This window comes from Trachemys scripta, chromosome 5 (genome assembly GCF_013100865.1).
Source record: "Trachemys scripta elegans isolate TJP31775 chromosome 5, CAS_Tse_1.0, whole genome shotgun sequence".
Lineage (NCBI taxonomy): Eukaryota > Metazoa > Chordata > Testudines > Emydidae > Trachemys > Trachemys scripta.
In genome coordinates, this window is record NC_048302.1 from 20,287,704 (window position 1) to 20,305,454 (window position 17,751).

The 17,751-nt window shown below is 38.8% G+C and overlaps 1 protein-coding gene across 1 annotated transcript in view; it reads right to left on the minus strand.

The window, feature by feature from the left end:
• The window catches only part of GRID2 (glutamate ionotropic receptor delta type subunit 2), a 1,042,513-nt gene that overhangs the window by 846,910 nt on the left and 177,852 nt on the right, over positions 1-17,751 (minus strand). Inside the window, exon 2 of the mRNA XM_034772953.1 lies at positions 5,177-5,332. Coding sequence (XP_034628844.1) covers positions 5,177-5,332 — 156 coding nt within the window. The remainder of the gene's footprint in view (positions 1-5,176; positions 5,333-17,751) is intronic.

Sequence of the window (17,751 nt, forward strand, 5' to 3'; positions counted from 1 at the left end):
TCCAGCTGAGAACCCAGATAAATTCGTATGGTCCTGTACATTGCACACTTGAGTGAACGACACTGTTGTAGTCATGTAGAAAGAAGGGGAGAGGTAACTCTAGTAGAGAAAAATCTGGGAGCTTTTTGAAGGATTAGAGCCCTAGAATGGGGGCGGGGAGGGGAGACAGGGAAAGAGCATTGTAAGCAAGAGAGAAAATTAAAAGCACGGCAGAGATTGATTCCTGAGAGGCAAGAACATGCTCAAAGTACAAGTAAACAAATGTAAGTGACCATTTGAGAGAAAAATCCATTTTCAAAAAGTTTAGAACTTTGTCGATTTTCAGAAAAATTCACTCTTAAGTGTACTTTAGAACTCAGCTCCTTTTAAAGTCCTACCCCACCTCTAGTGCAAATACAATGAAGAAATATCACCATGAACCAAAGTCTCACAGGAAGGAAACCTATTTATACCATCAGCAATCTGGTGTCTTAATTCATTGTGTTTGACAATGCTTAAAATATGAGTTTCCATCACAAGAGGACTGGAGATCCAGATATTCTCTTGCCTTGTTGCTACAGAGATAATAATAGGTGTGGTGCCACAGCATAAAAAGTCATATGCATTATTCTTTCTGGCCTCCTCATGAACACAACATACTTCAGCAACCATAACCAAGGAAAGATGATTATCTTAGTTTATTACTTGCATAAAATAGACAGAGGATAACAAGGTACCAATGTTGTGTTTCTCAGAACCGTATATCCAGAACAAACATTATGATGACACACTTACAGATGTTTAGTTAGACTGCAGTTAGAATAAGCATTCCTATCTTGATAATTTTACATACGGAGTTTCAATCTCACTGTGGGACTGCCTGCACTGAGATAATCCATTGTAACTATTGTCTCTCTCCATTAGAATTTACATCAAAGGGAGAACCTTTCCTTAATTTTAATAAAACCAATTTCATTTCATATTTCAGTGATCTATAATACAGGTGTATTGTACCTAAGGGGACTTCCATTGGACCATTGGTAGAAGGCAACTCACTCACAGTTCATCTGGGATAAAACCACTCAGCTTTGCAGTGCAATGATACCAGAACTGTTAATAAGACCCCCTAAGATACATATGGAAGGAGTCTCAGGGCACCATAATAATATAAGAAAGCAAATTCAAAGGATGACTATTTGCTATAGTACAAATGTAGAGTCTGAAATAAATAAGCTTTGTCTATAAAGCTAGATGTAAAACATCTGAGGGCGGATGTGCACATTAGTTAGGAGTGCCATGCTAATTAGAAATATTACATGCTGTCCATCAGTGAGTCGCAGAAATGCAAGAGAGTGTTTTATCAATTTTTCTGCGTGAGAGTGTCTTGTTTTGTAAGAGCTTTAACCCAGCCATGTTTTATTCCAAACCCCAAATCTGCTAAGAAGATTCACTATTTAGTGAACTAGGGCCATGTTTTGAGCAAAACGAGGTCAATTGAAGGTTGTTATGGACCTAGGGTTATCAACATGTAGGGCAATTTACAGAACATGAATACAAAGGCTGTAATCCTTGCTGTTTTTACATTCTAACTCAAAGAAGTCAAAAGTATGAGAAAGTGTCTCATTAACCAAGCTTAGGCAAACTTCAGGGAATTGAGCTGAGCATCGCTTTGAATTTTGGGGTTCATTAAAACCAGAAAATGCAGGGAGCCCAGATTCCCACTCTGTTAAACTAACACTGATGTGAATCTGATGTAACAACTAGAATGAAGTCACACTGGTGTAAAACTGGTGGAACAGAAGGAAAAACTAAGCCCAAACCCCATAGGCAACTGTGACAGGGTGGTAGCTCACCCCTGCGGTGCCTCCTCCTGGTCGTCTCGGGGAATTAGTTCGAACCAGTAGAGCGTCCCCTTCGGGTGGCGTCCCGCCTGTCGTCTCGCCTCTGTTAGGTGCGCAGACTTGCGTTGCTCCCAACGTACGGCGTCCTCTTCTGGAACACTGTCCTCCAACAGTGTCCCTTTGTCCATTCACACCCCCTTCCGGGGGATGGGGGGTTAATCAACAGCCCCACACCTTCAAGCCTGATCCTTACAGTCCCAGATCTGGCGTGGTTCCGACCGGCCGCTTCCTGCGGCCTATGGCTGTGTGTATGGCGCCACAGAACACAAAAGGGGAAAAGGGGGTGGGGACTCAGGCCCGCCCACTACTCTCAGTCCTGGTCCAGAGGCCCTCTGGTGACAGTCTCACTGTCCTCCTTCTCCTTCCTCCTCTGACTACTCCTCTGGACCGCTTCCCCAACGGCCACTCTCGGTGCTAGGCCTCCTCCTTCCAGACCTGCCACCTGGCAGGTTATGGAGAAGGGCCTTCTCCCACTCTCTAAAGCTGGCCTGCACTGCGCTGTCCGTGGTGCTGGCCTCCCAGCTCTGGAGACAGACCTTCTCCTCTGAAGGCCTGGGACAGACTGACTGCTCTCACTCTGGAGCCTTTTATATGGCTAAGCCGGGCCCCGATTGGCTGGCTCCCAGTAAGCCCTTCTCTGATTGGCTGCACGTCTACGCAGGCGCCTAGGCCTGCCGCAGCCCACTCTCTCTGGGCGTGGGGCAGCCGCCCCACTACAGCAACAAAGCCAGACTTTTGGGCAGATCTGCTGTGGTTTTTACAAGCAGATACAGCAGCAGTGTAAACAGAATATACGTAGCATTTTGGGCTTGATATATATCTATCATATACATACACACACACACGGATATATCTGTGTACGTTTTACAGTCAGTGTAGTCTCAGACTTTCTTCAAAGGAAAGACTCATGAATGATGTGGCAAGAGGTCCTATCCATACACTGAGCATCGTGGAAGAAATTTTTATTAAAGAAAACTGGGCAAAAGAGGGATGTATATGTGGGAAAGGGAAGTCAGATAGACCAGATGCAGAGAAAGCCTTTAGTAAAGTGATGATGTGCAATTAAAACTAGTTAAGTAGAGATGCATCAATTCTTCAATATGATTTAACCTTGAGTTAAAAAAAGAATCATAGACTGGTAGCTCAAGCAGGTTTCTAGTACTATTGATACTGAAGGAATGGAACTTGAAAAATGTTCACAGAGCTACAAACAACCATTAACCCTTGTCTCTCCCCCCTTCCCCCCAGTTACCATACCCCAACAAACAAAATATGGGCAGTTTAAGTCCGACAATTATAGATAAATTAGGCTCTGTTAGCAGAATAGACCTTTCTGTTTGGCTGCTTCCAATCACAGATTTACAGAAAATAGGTTTCTTATTAGCAAATGTTTTCTTGAGAGTGATCTCAATGTTATAGACATTATCCCACCCACATGATTACTTAAAGATTATTTCATTTTAGTTCACATCTACTCCTCTCAGATTTCAAATTTAAAACAGAGACATTTTCCAAGAGTGAAAAACACAATTGCTGTACGAAAGTGAGCAATTCAGCATCAAACCATAAGTAATTAACTGTTTATTTTGACACACACAACTTTTAGGCATTCATGCTTTTTTAATGTAAGAGTTTATAAGCTCTTCAACAGTCACAGAGCTTAAAAAAATATTTCTATGAAATCTGTCATCCTGATATTATGGTTGATGGTGTTTATTGTCAGATATTAGTAAGCATCATCAACTAGTTGTATCCATCCTGAACCTATGACAGCACAGTTTACATGCTGACAATGCAAACGCAACAGTGACCTGGAAAAAGCTGACCTCCTCACACTAAGCTGAATTTGAACACACCTATCTTCAGTTTTCGTTTCAATTTTTTCTCAGATTTCAATCCACAATATTTTCAAAATATAATAGCTCAGTCTTGTTCAAAGCATACTAATACTGCTACCTACATGGTTTCTGACCACTCCCTGCAAAGTGTAGTAAAAGGCCAAAATTGCTGAATTTTAGTGAGGTTGCTGGTGAAAAACATCAGGTAATACTAGTAATCTTTTATTGACATGATCTTGATTTTACCCATTGAAGTAAATGGGAGTTTTGCCACTAATTTTAATAGAAGCAGTACCAGTACCAGTAGTGGATTAATTGTTGGCAAATTAACTACTGTACATAGCAAATTCCACATACTGTACTTCCTGTTTTACTATGTAGTAACTAACAAGAATATAGAAAATCAACATACATTCATTTCTGTCTTCCAAACAAAAAAAATTATGTGGTAAATTACTTTTATACTTGTACTACTAAATTGTATTTTTCCTAGCATATGCAGTAGTGTAAATATAATATGCAGCAAGGGTATAGTTACTAAATTATATAATTAAGAGTCTCTACAATAAACATATGCTCTGCATTTCAAGAATGAGTTATCTTGTTTCTTGCTCTGACATAAGAAATAAATGCTCATGAAATATAAGTTTATAGTTAGAAGCTCTTCACATAAGGTGCCTTATCAGCCAACATTTTCGGTCACACAAATGACTTATTAATCCTGTTCCAAAAGACTTGAAGATGTTGAAGTCTGGTAACAATTATGTGTGTCATCTTAACCTACTAGCAACACACTCATTTTTTATTGAAGTATATGAGACCAACAAAGAATGGCAGAAATGGATTATTATATTTCATACAGGTTACTTTCTTGACTTGAAGGTTATCTCCAAATCCTTGTATAAAATAGGTAACTTTAGTCTACAAAGCCTCAAGAGGTTATCCTCAAAACAACTTACATTTTTGATACTGAGTAGGTAAAAGTATTTGAGTGAAATAAAATCAACGGGCAGTATTAAGAGGTCATGAAAGAAGGCACTTCTGCTTGGCTGTACACTAAAATCATCTAGCACAACTCAAGAGGAGATATTTAAGACACACTGTGCCAAACTCCTCTCTACCTTCTCTCCAAGAAATCTTGCTAACAAACATGACTCAAACCAAGATTTGCTGCTTCATATCACAGTAAGTTTTTTCATATTCCATATTCAGTTATTTTCCAGAACAAACCATATCAGTATTATTCCTATTCAAAGTGAATTTCCATGCAATGCTATTGTACAGCATCATTCCTTTTAAAAAAGAAAAGCATCCAACACAGAAATACCAGCATCCCACAAGTTCTGCAGAAAGGCAGGAGGTGTACACACTTACAATTGACTATTAAGGCACTTTGTATATAGGCTTTTATATCCACATGGAAACAATACCAGAAAATCTTAAATTTAGATATCCTACCTTCTTGAACTGCCTGAAATGGGTTGTTGCCATCCACAAATGTCACAGAACATGTGATTTTCTCTGTCTGTAAGATTTCATCATTCTGGTTGAGGTCAGCAACTGCCATACGAAACACCTCCTCATCCTTTTTGGCAGATTCATCAAAAATCGCCCCTGGAAAAAATAAACAAACATTCCTCTTTCATGCTGACTTGATAAGTTTTACAATTTAAAGACATCCCTTCACCCAGCACAATAGTGCAGCCACCTGCAAGATAAATAGTTGCAGGATTCTAACTTAACTATTTAACAATGTATAACAACTGTACAAAGTTTAGGACAGAAAATAAAGATAATCACTGGAGCCAACTAGAGAAACTGGGAGAATTTAAGTAGGTACAATATAAACTACCCACACTGTAATTTGCCAAGGAAAATGAGACACTCTGGAATATATTTTATGATCGTAACTGGCCAAAACGTCAGTTTTACATCTCATCCAAATGACAGTTAAGGAACTTAAAGTTAATGTTATCAAGGTTGGATACTAAGAATAAGCCTAGAATTGTAACAGCACTTCTGTAACAAAGTCTGACAATCCTTTGGAAAATGGGTTAGCCAGGACAATCTGCATAAGCAAACATCCTTGGTGGAAATCAAAGCTCCACTTTCTATCAGATTTGCAAAACAGTTACACCCAGTACGTCCCTCAGCCCACGCTGCTTCCAGCAGCTCCCATTGGCCTGGAGCAGCAAACCGCGGCCAGCGGAAGCCGTGATTGAACCCGCGGACACAGCAGGTAAACAAACCGGCCCAGCCCGCCAGGGGCTTTCCCTAAACAAGTGGCGTCCCAAGTTTGGGAAACACTGGTATAGTGGAACAGTAGTCAGCCAGAGAAGAAGGGATTCAGCACCTCTGAAAGTCAGGCCACTTGATTTCAGAACCTAATCATAAATTTAGGAGCATAATTTTGGGCATTCGAGTTTGAGTAATTGAGCAGAGCATTGCTTGTAAACCAATACAGCTGCACTGTCACTAGACATGAAACATTTCTCTTCCATTATTCTATTATCCCAGTGCTCCATACTACTTTCACTTTGAGTCCCAGCTGGGGGATCCAAGACCGTAATGACTACTGAGGTGAGTTTCCATCTCCTTGGCTCTCTGTGTGGGGCAGAAGAATGACCCCCTTGACTCTAAGTAATAATAAATGAGAGGCCTGATCTACATGACAAAGTACTCATTGATTACGTCTTCTAACTGAAAAATCAATTAAGTTTCAATTCTGTAACTCAAGGGACAATATCAGTTTGTGGGTGGTTTTGTTATTTTCTTTTTCAGACACCTAACTTTTAAAAATAATCAATGTCGGTAGAGCACTGCAAATACTGGGCCAAATAATTTGGCCCAACTCTCTACATCCTCTCTTCTGCTCCTGCAGCACAAAGGGAGTGGAAATCCTCCATAGGGATTCACCTACTATGGGGGAGTCTCCAGCAGATGTGGAACTAACATGTCTTCTTTCATGAGACCCCACAGGTTTAAGGCAGAGGGTGGGGGTGTGTCTGGAGCACTGTGCACTTCACCAATCCCCAGCATGAGTATGGTTGCTTGAAGACTTTAGCTGGCTCACACATGTTATAGCTGGGACCCTCTAACTTCAAACAAATCCACAGCAGAGAGCCCAGGTAATGAGGCAGTTGCAACTGGCTCCCTGGTGGCCTTCCCCCATTCCTGTACCACATGAATCTCAGTATCTGAGACAGTTTTTCTTAAATTATTTCAATATGGGTTTTTGTTCATTTGTTTCAATTTAAGGGATTTTTCTGCCTTCCCCTCCCCCCCATGATGTTAATAAGGAACAATAGATGGACCAGAGGACACCTGCCCCAAATCCCTAGCTCATAAGAAAGAGAAAGTGACTATCAGCAAAATGGTAAAACTGCCCCCCCCCCCCCCCCCCGACACAGAGTGCTGTTAAAATGTATGAAGTAAACATCTTGGGGAGACAAAAAAATATATAATGTAATTCCTCAACAAGCTGGATTTCTAAAATTTAAGTAAATGTTCTGTATTTTGTCAGTACAGCATAAGAAAGTCAACTAACATCAAGCTGTCATTCGATGCAGTCAGACACATAGGTGAAATTAAAACAAATATACTGGGAAAATTTATTTACCTATTATACACATACATATATACTCAGTGTCCAATTCTGATTTAAACTGAGACCAGAAATGACTCCACTGAAACTACTAAAGTTATACTGGTGTACAACTGCCGCAAGTAAGAGTCGCATCAAGCCCAGTGTCTTTCCGTTGTTCAACTGGTTTTTGTGGAAGTTTGTTTTTAATACAGAAGGGTTGACTTTTTTGGGGGCTGGGGGGACACGGACAAACTGATCTTTGGCTCGCTTCTGTGTTTAAATTAACATGACTAAGCCCAAATTCATCAAGTGGTGACTGACTGTCCATTATAGATAGATAGATAGATACATCCCCAGATTCTAAACTTGTTAACAAAATATTCTGAAAAGAAAAGCTTGCTGGTATCTCAAAAACAAACAAACCTTCTCATTCCGTCACTAGTAACATCCAATTTTAATTTTACTGGCTAAAAAGAAAATTGCAAAATGAGTAAATACTCAGTCTGTGCCTAATCAGATTACAGTAGGTTTTTATAATTTAAAAAGCATTCTTTTCTGGTGATGCCATCTTCTTCTGTGAAAAATCTTGGCAGCTTTATCCAGCAATCTGCTGGACTTTCACAAATGAATTGTGCCTTACTCATGTTTAGGCAATTAGAATGGTACCCCTTTTTAATGGGCCTATTCACTTAATTAAATGAAAGATTAAGACGCTGCAGAAAATGGAATGGTTTTCCACCATGTTTCCACATCTAGGGCCTGAATCAGCGAGGACCTTAAGCATAAACCTAACTTTGAGCATGTGAAGTCTCACTAAAGTCAAGACTAGGGTGACCAGATGTCCCGATTTTATAGGGACAGTCCTGATTTTTCGGTCTTTTTCTTATATAGGCTCCTATTACCTCTGACCCCCATCCTTATTTTTCATACTTGCTGTCTGGTCACCCTAGTCAAGACTTAAAATAAGGCACATTATTAAAAGCTTTGCTGAATGACAGACTTACTGTGTTGCCATCTGATCTGACCATAACACAAATTATCTCTGCTCAATGTCGAAGGCATATCATAAAATACGGGGTAAAATTCTGTTCTCATTACAGAATGGTAATCCACTGTTTTGAGTGGGTTACATGGATGTGAGGGCAAATTATGACCCAGAGATGGTAAGACATTTGAGTGACCTATTATATCAGGTCATCTAATCAATCTCTGCTGGTAAAAATATGGTTCCCTTCCATGAGTCTTCCTGTGCTTTTGTCCAGTCTAACTTTAAATGTTTCAAGCAAAGAAGTGAAGAGAGAATGTACAGGCTTTCCAATATGTCAAAATGCTACAGGCAACATCTAAAATAAAACAAAGTAAAAAAATGCAGTAAAAAGAGCAAGCGAAGTCTCTGCATTCTGCTGGGTAAAGCAAGGTGGAGTAAAACAATCATAGAGCCCTGCCTGTTTCCAAAGTCTGTTATTTGTCATAAATGATTTGACGAGAAGAGGGTGTTCCACTCCATTACATTTTGTTCTAGAGTCTGCTATCCTGCCTTGGCAAAGTGGCTTGACAGGTTGACAAAGAAAATAAAGACTCAGCTTGTTACGTTGTAAGCTCTCCTGAATGGATTTACATGCAATAAGAGCTGGTGCTGGAGGTCCTGTATGTCAAACTCATTAATTATAAAGCAATAACAGATTAAATTCCTCATGCACAGAAATGTATGCTTCACCATAGGAGGATGACACTTTCGTATAAAAGTGAATGTCTTTGGCTTGTCTTTTGAGAAACCTTAGTTTTATTAAGTTTAGAGATTGTGCAAAGTCAATTCATTGGTCACAATGGGCAGTAGAGACCTGAAGAGCTCTTCAGTATTTATAAATTATCCTCTCTCCTATCATTTACAATGCTGTTAGCCACACGTGGTTTTTCCCTTTAATTCTATAGCTGCACTGTGTATATATATATATATATATATATATATATATATATATATATATATATTAGCATCAATGGGAATTATGCTCACATTTGGAAAGGTGAATAGCCTCTCAAGTTTTCATAGATGAGATATCTTTCCCTTTATGTAAATGAGCATGCTCACCACCACACACATGAATACTTTCCAAATACAGCTAATTCATTTCCAGATCATGCAGACAGGCATTACTGGTCAAATGCTAATTGCTCTTCACCTTTTTCTAACTTGTTTTTAACACAATGAAAGAATCCAATGTCACATTCTTCGGTTCAGGTTCACTAACCTCCTTGTAAAAAAGGCCAGAATTCGATAGTTTCTTTTTGGATGAAGGGCTTGGATGGGGAAGAAGAAAGAGAAATGTAGTTCTATTTGAGTTGTATTTGCTTAGATAGGATTCACTGCAGAATTAATAGTATATTAAAAATAAACATGCAATCTACACATTTTTACAGAGCACTTTGTTTTAACATTAATTAAATGTACAAAAAAGGTACTTGTGGGCAAAGCCTCATCAATACGTATAGGAAAGGTCTGATTCTCCATTGCCCTGCACCTGTGCAGTCATTTACAAGAGCGCAAAATTGTGTAAAATGCTACTAAATCCAAACAGTAGCAATCTACATATATGCTGCATTTACTTTGCCCTGGCTTAATTGATTAAACAAGGTGTGGAGCAACAGAAAACCTGGCAATGCAATTCACAAAACAGAACACTAATGATAATTACGGACCTCTGAAGATGCTTTGGGTCATTTTTAATTATACATAAACAATCAGTGTATATATAGGTTATATTCCTTTCACAACATAAAAATCAAGGTAGTATAGATATTGTTTCATACATTTATTACTCACCTTGTTATATTTTACTGTTTCAATGGTGATTAACAGGAGTTGTCATAGCATTACATATGTTGTATAATAAATTACCGGATAAGTGTTAGTAGCCCTTCGTTTTTCCATTATGTCCCTAACTATCAAATTGGTACTTAGCTGGTAAAAAGGGGTGGTTTGGTAGATATTATTTCCATATTAATGTCCCATATAGAAAGGTATTGCACTGATAATAAGCCTACTGAATGTTATTAATTTTCCTGAAAAGGAACATATTAAAAAGTAGCCTTACATGCATTAATAACCTGCTTATAAGCTGCTTTGTAACCAGGGCTCATCCATGATAGTATTTCATCACCCTTTATTAGCTCCTGCTTTGAATGCTAGAACATCTCATAGGACAAACAGAGAATGGTAGACTCATAGAAATGTATGGCTGGAAGGGACCTCAAGAAGTCCAGCCCCCTTCACTGAGGCAGGATCAAGTAAACCTAGACCCATTCCTTAAAGGTGTTTGTCTATCCTGTTCTTAAAAAACAAACAAAAAAACCCTTCAGTGAGAGGGATTCCACAACCTCCCTTGGAAGACCATTCCAGTGGTAGGTAACTAAAATAGTAACCTAAAATACCCCTTTCTGCAGATTAAGTCCATTAATTCTTGTTTTACCTTTAGTGGATATGGAGAACAAATTGGTCCCCGTCCTCCTTATAAACAGCACTTAACATATTTGAATATTGTTAACAAGTCCCCACCCAACCCTTAATCATCTTTTTTCCAAGAATAAACATGCCCTGGGTTTTTTTAAATCTCATAGGTCAGGTTTTCTAAACTTTTTATCATTGTTGCTCTCCTCTGGACTCTCTCCAATTTGTCCACATCTTTCCTAAAGTGTGGTGTACAGATTTGGACACAGTGCTCCAGCGGAACCCTCGCAATTGTCCTGCTAAACTCAGCAATGGCCTCCCATGTCTCACATACAACATTCCTGTTAATACACCCCAGAATGATATCAGTCTTTTTTTTGCAACTGCATCACATTGATGACTCATTCAATTTGTGATCCACTACAACCCCCAAATCCTCTTCAGCAGTACTACCACCTAGCCAGTTATACTCCATTTTGTAGTTGTGCATTTGATTTTCCTGCCTTCAGATCAGTTTTCCAATTTGTCATGGTCATTTTGAATTCTAATCCTGTCCTCCAAACTGCTTGTAACCCTTCCCAGCTTGCTGTCAACTGCACATTTTTATAAGCACACTCTCCACTCCATTACTGAAGTCATTAATGAAAATACTAACTAGTACCAGATCCAGGACTTACCCCTGCATGACTGCACTAGATATGCACTCCCAGTATGACAGATAGCCACCGATAAGTACCCTGAGTACAGTGTTTCAGCCAATTGTGCTCACACCTTATAGTAATGTCATCTAGACCATGGTTTTTTTTTAAGTTTGCTTACAAGAATGGCTTATGTTAAAAGTCTAACTAAAAACAAGATCTCTCACCTCTACTGGTTCCTACATATCCACTAGGCCAGTAACCCTGTCAAAGGAAATTAGGTTGGTCTAGAATGATTTGTTCTTAACAAAACCATGCCGGCTATTCCTTATAACTAGGGGGTCTCTTTAAATAGTGGAGAAATCACACATTTTTCACAGGTTGGTCACAGTATAAATAGCAAATTTCATGGATGTCCACAAATGTGTGATTTCTCTGCAGCCTCTCTCAAACTGGGGCCCCCAACCCAAAGGGGGGTCACGAGCCTATTGTAGGGGGGTCATGATATTGCAACCCTTATTTCTGTGCTGCTGCTGGCAGTGACACTGCCTTCAGAGGTGGGCACCCAGCCAGCAGCCACCACTTTCCGCTCTGTCCTCAGAGCTGGGCAGACGAAGACCAGGTTTCATGTGGGGGGGAGACCTGGGAGATGTGATTTTCATGGCCATGAATTTGTAGATCTCCTATTTATAACCCTATTATCTTTTAGGTGCTTACAAATTGATTGTTTAATAATTTGTTCCAGTATCTTTCTGGGTATTGAAGTTAGGCTGATGCATCTATAATACCCCAAGGCCTCTTTGTTCCCCTTTTTAACAATAGGTACTATGTTTGCCCTTCTCTTGTCCTCTGAGACCTCACCTGTCCGCCATGATATCTCAAAGTTAATAGCTAACAGTTCCATGATTGCTTCAGCTAGTTTGTTACATACCCTAGGGTGCTTTTCATTAGGGCCTGCCACCTTGTATAAATCAAACTTATCTAAATACTCCTTAATCTGTTCTTTCCCTATTTGGACTTGTATTCCTTTCCCCTTTGTTGTTAATATTAAATGTGTTGAGGGTCTGGTCACAATTTACCTTTTTACTGAAGACTTAAATAAAATAGGCATTAACATCTCAGTCTTCTTGATGTCATCAGTTATTAGTTCTCCTTCTCCACTAAGCAGAGGATTCACTACTGATAATAGATCCGTACATTATTATCTCATGTGGTTGGAAGTGGAAAGAGGGGCGTTGTTGAATCGCTGCTTCATGACACAGCAACTTCAAGAACATTTTTCTTCTTTGCCAGCTAAGTGTAATTGAGATTACAAATGTTAGAGATGTTAACTTTGTGTACACACATGTGTATCTACACATAGCCCAAGCTTAGTAGCATCACAAAGACTATGAGGTGAGGCATGAGTCTTTTCTTCCACTCAATACATGACATGTATAACACTATTAATGGGAAATGGAGTTATATATGCTCTTTTAAAAATGGGGAAGAAACCCAACCATCAGAATAGATGGCTTCTCTTACAGTTTTGCTTTACTTGCTACTACATCTTAAATTATGGCAAAGTCTTGAAGTTTCAGCTGCTTTAATAATTTAAAAGTGCAATTGAAACCTACCTCCCTGCACTGACATACCAGTCTTGACGCTTGAATGCCAACTGGATGATTTAAAACCATTTGATAACGTTTACCATAGTAGCAAGTTATCTCTAAAGTAAGTGTGTGTGTGTGTGTGTGTGTGTGTGTGTGTGTGTGTGTGTGTGTGTGTGTATATATAAAACACACAATATTAATGGGCCTTTTTAAATACAAGTAGATTTTGCACTATTAAATGAAAAAGGAGACCTGATCTGGAGATTATAGAAATGAAAAGGAGCAGCTCAGGTTGTTGTGGTGTGGATTATTTTTGTTTTTCCAAGGATATTTGTAGCCCTTTTTCTTGGGAAGATAACCTTGAAAATAACCGGTACTAAGCATAATGGTGTGATCATTATGGAAAGGAACCAACCTTTGGGGGGCAGGGAAAAGAGCGGTGAAAAATTGTTTTGCATGCCTGCCAAAAAATGCTAAGGCTGACTCTGAAATTAATCCTTTACTCAAAGCGGCTTTTGTCAGAGCAGCTTTTTATTCTGCTGGAAACAGAGGCATTCAGAAAAATCAGTATACACTCCCCCGCACACTTCCAATGGTAAAGGGAGAACCATAGAAATTGGATCTAATGATCATGTAGTCCATCTCTCTGTTAAAGCAGGATTGTCCTGTGCCATGTATTTTCCAGTCCAGTTTAAAATTAACACAATAACTGGTTTTCATTTCCTGAAATAAACTAATGCTTGCATCAAACTCACGGCCTCCCTAAGAGTTACTGAATATTCAGGAGGTTCATAAATTAGAATCCTTTGCCCACTTACTCTCCTCACAATTTTACAACTACATAAACATTCAGTACATGTATATACCCTTCTTAAAAAATGTTAACTCTAAATACAAATATAGGTGTCTCTCTCTCTCTCTCACACACACACGATAACAAGCCCTAAACAATTGGTGCCCAAACTGAACATATTGAATGCATCCAAATTATATAAAGCAATTAATTCAGAAATAAATCTGTTGGTTTCCCTTCCTCTCTCCCATTGACATGCATATACAGGTGAATACTAATTTTCTCTACTGGAAAATTACTGAGAATGTCTAGGTGAATATTTCCCCCCCCTATTCAAGCACAAAAGGTTATTTCCAGCAGTTTTTCAAAAAGTTTGATTAAAAAAATCCTGGATGCTTACACAATTACATAAAAACTACATTGCACGGTACAAAAAAACCTGACATTTCCATAAAGTTTAAAATTATAGCCATCAGCCCAATCAAGGAGAAGACAACCATCTCTCAGATATGCATTGCTGGCCTGTTTCCACTAGCTAATTCTTTATTTGTCTTGCAACATTGATGCTGTTGCACTGGTGTTACCAACGATAACAGTAAACCAAATGTAGCCATTTTTACCACCGCAGCATCTAAGGCTGCTCTAAGCACCTGATCTACAAACCAATTACGTCAATGCCATCAGCCCCGAGGGCTTGGATACCACGGTGATGGATACAGTATAGGTACAAAAATAGCATACAATCCCACATTCTTTAAAACTCATATCCTGCCCTGTTCCTTTAACATTCAGAAAAATTGCAAAAGCAGAAAAGAGCCCTGCTTTTCATTCCACGGTTGCCCCATCTGCCTGTGAGATTACAGAAATACATGCATGGCCCAAGTGGCCAACTTTTCAATGGTTTCTTCCAATCATTTTCTGATAGTGTTTACATCCAGGATATGCCATAAGAAACAGAATATGAACAGAACAGATTGCATTTGTTCAACACAATTCACCACAAAGTCCCACATCTGGCAAAAAGGCTTTTCTCCCTGCAACTCTCCAGTGTATTCTGTCTTTACAATTTGTTTTTAAATGACTCTGCAGCTCTCCAGTAATTTAAAGCACTTAAAATGATAATGCTGTCATCTGAAGAGTACATTTCTCTACTGTACGTTTCCCAGAGTCTCGGTGAACGTAAGTGAAATGCAGTCAGGTTCAGCTCAAGAGCAGTTTCCTGGACATAATGTATAGTAGGTCTGTAATATAAAACTGATTTCAAAAATTGTAGTATAGAATCTCAGTGAGCGAGAAACAGCAGCTGTTCCTTTTGTTGGCTTGGTTTTAGGACTCCTATACCTTTTTAAAGGTAAACTACTAAGGTAAGAACTGGATGGTAGTTGAACTGTTTCACAATAATTTTGGATGCCCCCCAAATCTCTACATCAAGTATTTCCTTATATGGCCCTGTCATTTTTTCCCTCTCAGACACAGCTGCCTCTGTTTCCCAGCTGAAGCTGACAGTTTCAATATGCTTTAAAACACTATGTTACTCTGGCACCCACCTGAACTAAGCCTTTTCACAATATTGCATTCTTACAATTCTGACCACACTAAAGTCAATAAATAGATTGGGATTCTGAAAAAAGAGAGATCCCCTCACCCTGAACAACAGTACTAGCTGTCCTTTCTTCTGCAAAGACATTCTCCTGAAATGGCCAAATGAATTAGAGGCTTCCTCATAGGGAACACTTCCCATCTTGCTGGGACCCCTCCAATTCAGCAATATGGGAAGGGCAGTGTGTTTATAATCCCCAGGGTGAGAACCCATGATTTACACTACCACTTTCTAAAGGAACATCTATTTCTTAAGTGAGTCTGTAAATGAAACTATTTCAATATGGAGATATAATAATGTCCATCATTAGATGACCAAGTAACAACATAAAAATGAATGGAACTAGGAAACAAGACCAAAGGTCCAGCTGTTTAAAGTAATAAAACCAAAAAGCAAGCATGCCAGAGATGGGAACTCCTGCCAGCATTATAATAAGATTAGCCTTGGGGGAGAAAGGAAACGGCTTCCCCTCTGCAATTTGCCCCCTCCTCCATGCAAGAAGAAAAATCATCAGAAGAAAAATTGATGCATCTGTGATCATAGGGCTTTGAATGGCCTCTATACCAAACCCTAAATTGTCCAAATTCACTACAAAGTCTGCCCAGTTTCAAACATTTGGTGAACCTATCTTGTAAGGAAACCCAGAAATGAGCATCTTATTTCAGGTTTTACTTCATGAGGACACATGGCATTTCCACAGAAGGTGAGCATTATTATCCCCATTTTACAGATTACAAAGGTTAAACAACTGAGACAGGTTTAATGACTTGCTCAGACATCATGCAAATTAGTGACAGAATCAGAAATAAAACTCTGGTCTCCTGACTCCTTCTGAATATTTAATATCAATAGAGTTATAATGTTTGGCAGAGTCAAAGGTAAAAGAAAGCTAAATAACTCACTCTAAATTCCCTGTTTTGATTATTTTTATATTATTTAATAAATGCAATCTTGGGATTCATAATGATACTAATTACAAGTGCTTTGCCTTTACAGAGTCCCTTTTATCTGATGATCTCATATGAAATGCTATATAATTAAGAGGTTTTATAAAATAAAACCAGATAGTTCTGTATGTTTTTTCTTTAAGATTCCTCTAACATCAATGCATTTGATGTTTACTGAACCTGCTAATATTTATTTTAAAAGATAACTGTAGCAATACTAGAAACATGAAAAATCAAAGCAAAAGAGACAATGCAAAAAAAAAAAAAAAAGAGTAGAAAGTGAAGTGAACTTTTCCATACTTAAGTTCTCCTGTTGTAACATAGGGCATAAAGATTGGAGAATGAAAAAAAAAACACACTGGACCTGGAAGTGCTAATTATGGAGCCGTAAAAATCATTTACAACATTATAAAAGCGTGATATTACTGCCATCACTGATCAATAGAGATATGTGATTGCACTTTGGCAAGCCAGCGAAAGCCTGAACCAAGAGCTTCTTTGGCGGCTCCATCAATTGTAGTAAGGAGAATTTTCTTAATTTTTTTTCTTAATTTGCAAAAAGAAAAAAACCTACATACACATAAATTCAACAGTCATAAAAATAGATTTTTCACTGAAGTGCTTATGCGGACAAAAATTGCCCACAAATGATTACCTTTTTATGACTGACATAGTGGAAGCAGCTCAGGATTTGTTTTCTTCACCTCAGCAGCATGTACATTTTATTTTCCTCACACATTTGATTAAAACCCAAGTGACAAGTACATGGCATAACCCATATGGTAAGCAAGTGCTCATATTATCGTTATCTTTTTATTAGTAGTAATTCTCCAAGCTCACTAGCCTAGGGCAAGATTTTTTTATATATATAAATGTGTTAAATTTTGAGAAATCAAAGCAAGTTATCAAGCTAGGAAATATGAGTACTAATTGAAAATGCAATGTAAGGGGGATTTTAGCATGTACAAGCATACATTCAATTCTACAGCCCGAGATTTGTCCTCCTTTACACCTACACAACTTCTGTTCAATGTATAGTGCAATTTACGGCACCATCTTGACTAAGTGCAAGAAGATAAAATGAGAACCTGTGTGAGAGATTCATTCATGATCTCTCCTAGAAGGAATTGATCCAAAGCCTATTCAAGTCATAGAATCATAGAATATCAGGGTTGGAAGGGACCTCAGGAGGTCATTTAGTCCAACCCCCTGCTCAAAGCAGGACCAATCCCCAACTAAATCATCCCAGCCAGGGCTTTGTCAAGCCGGGCCTTAAAAACCTCTAAGGAAGGAGATTCCACCACCTCCCTAGGTAACCCATTCCAGTGCTTCACCACCCTCCTAGTGAAAAAGTTTTTCCTAATATCCAACCTAAACCTTCCCCACTACAACTTGAGACCATTACTCCTTGTTCTGTCATCTGGTACCACTG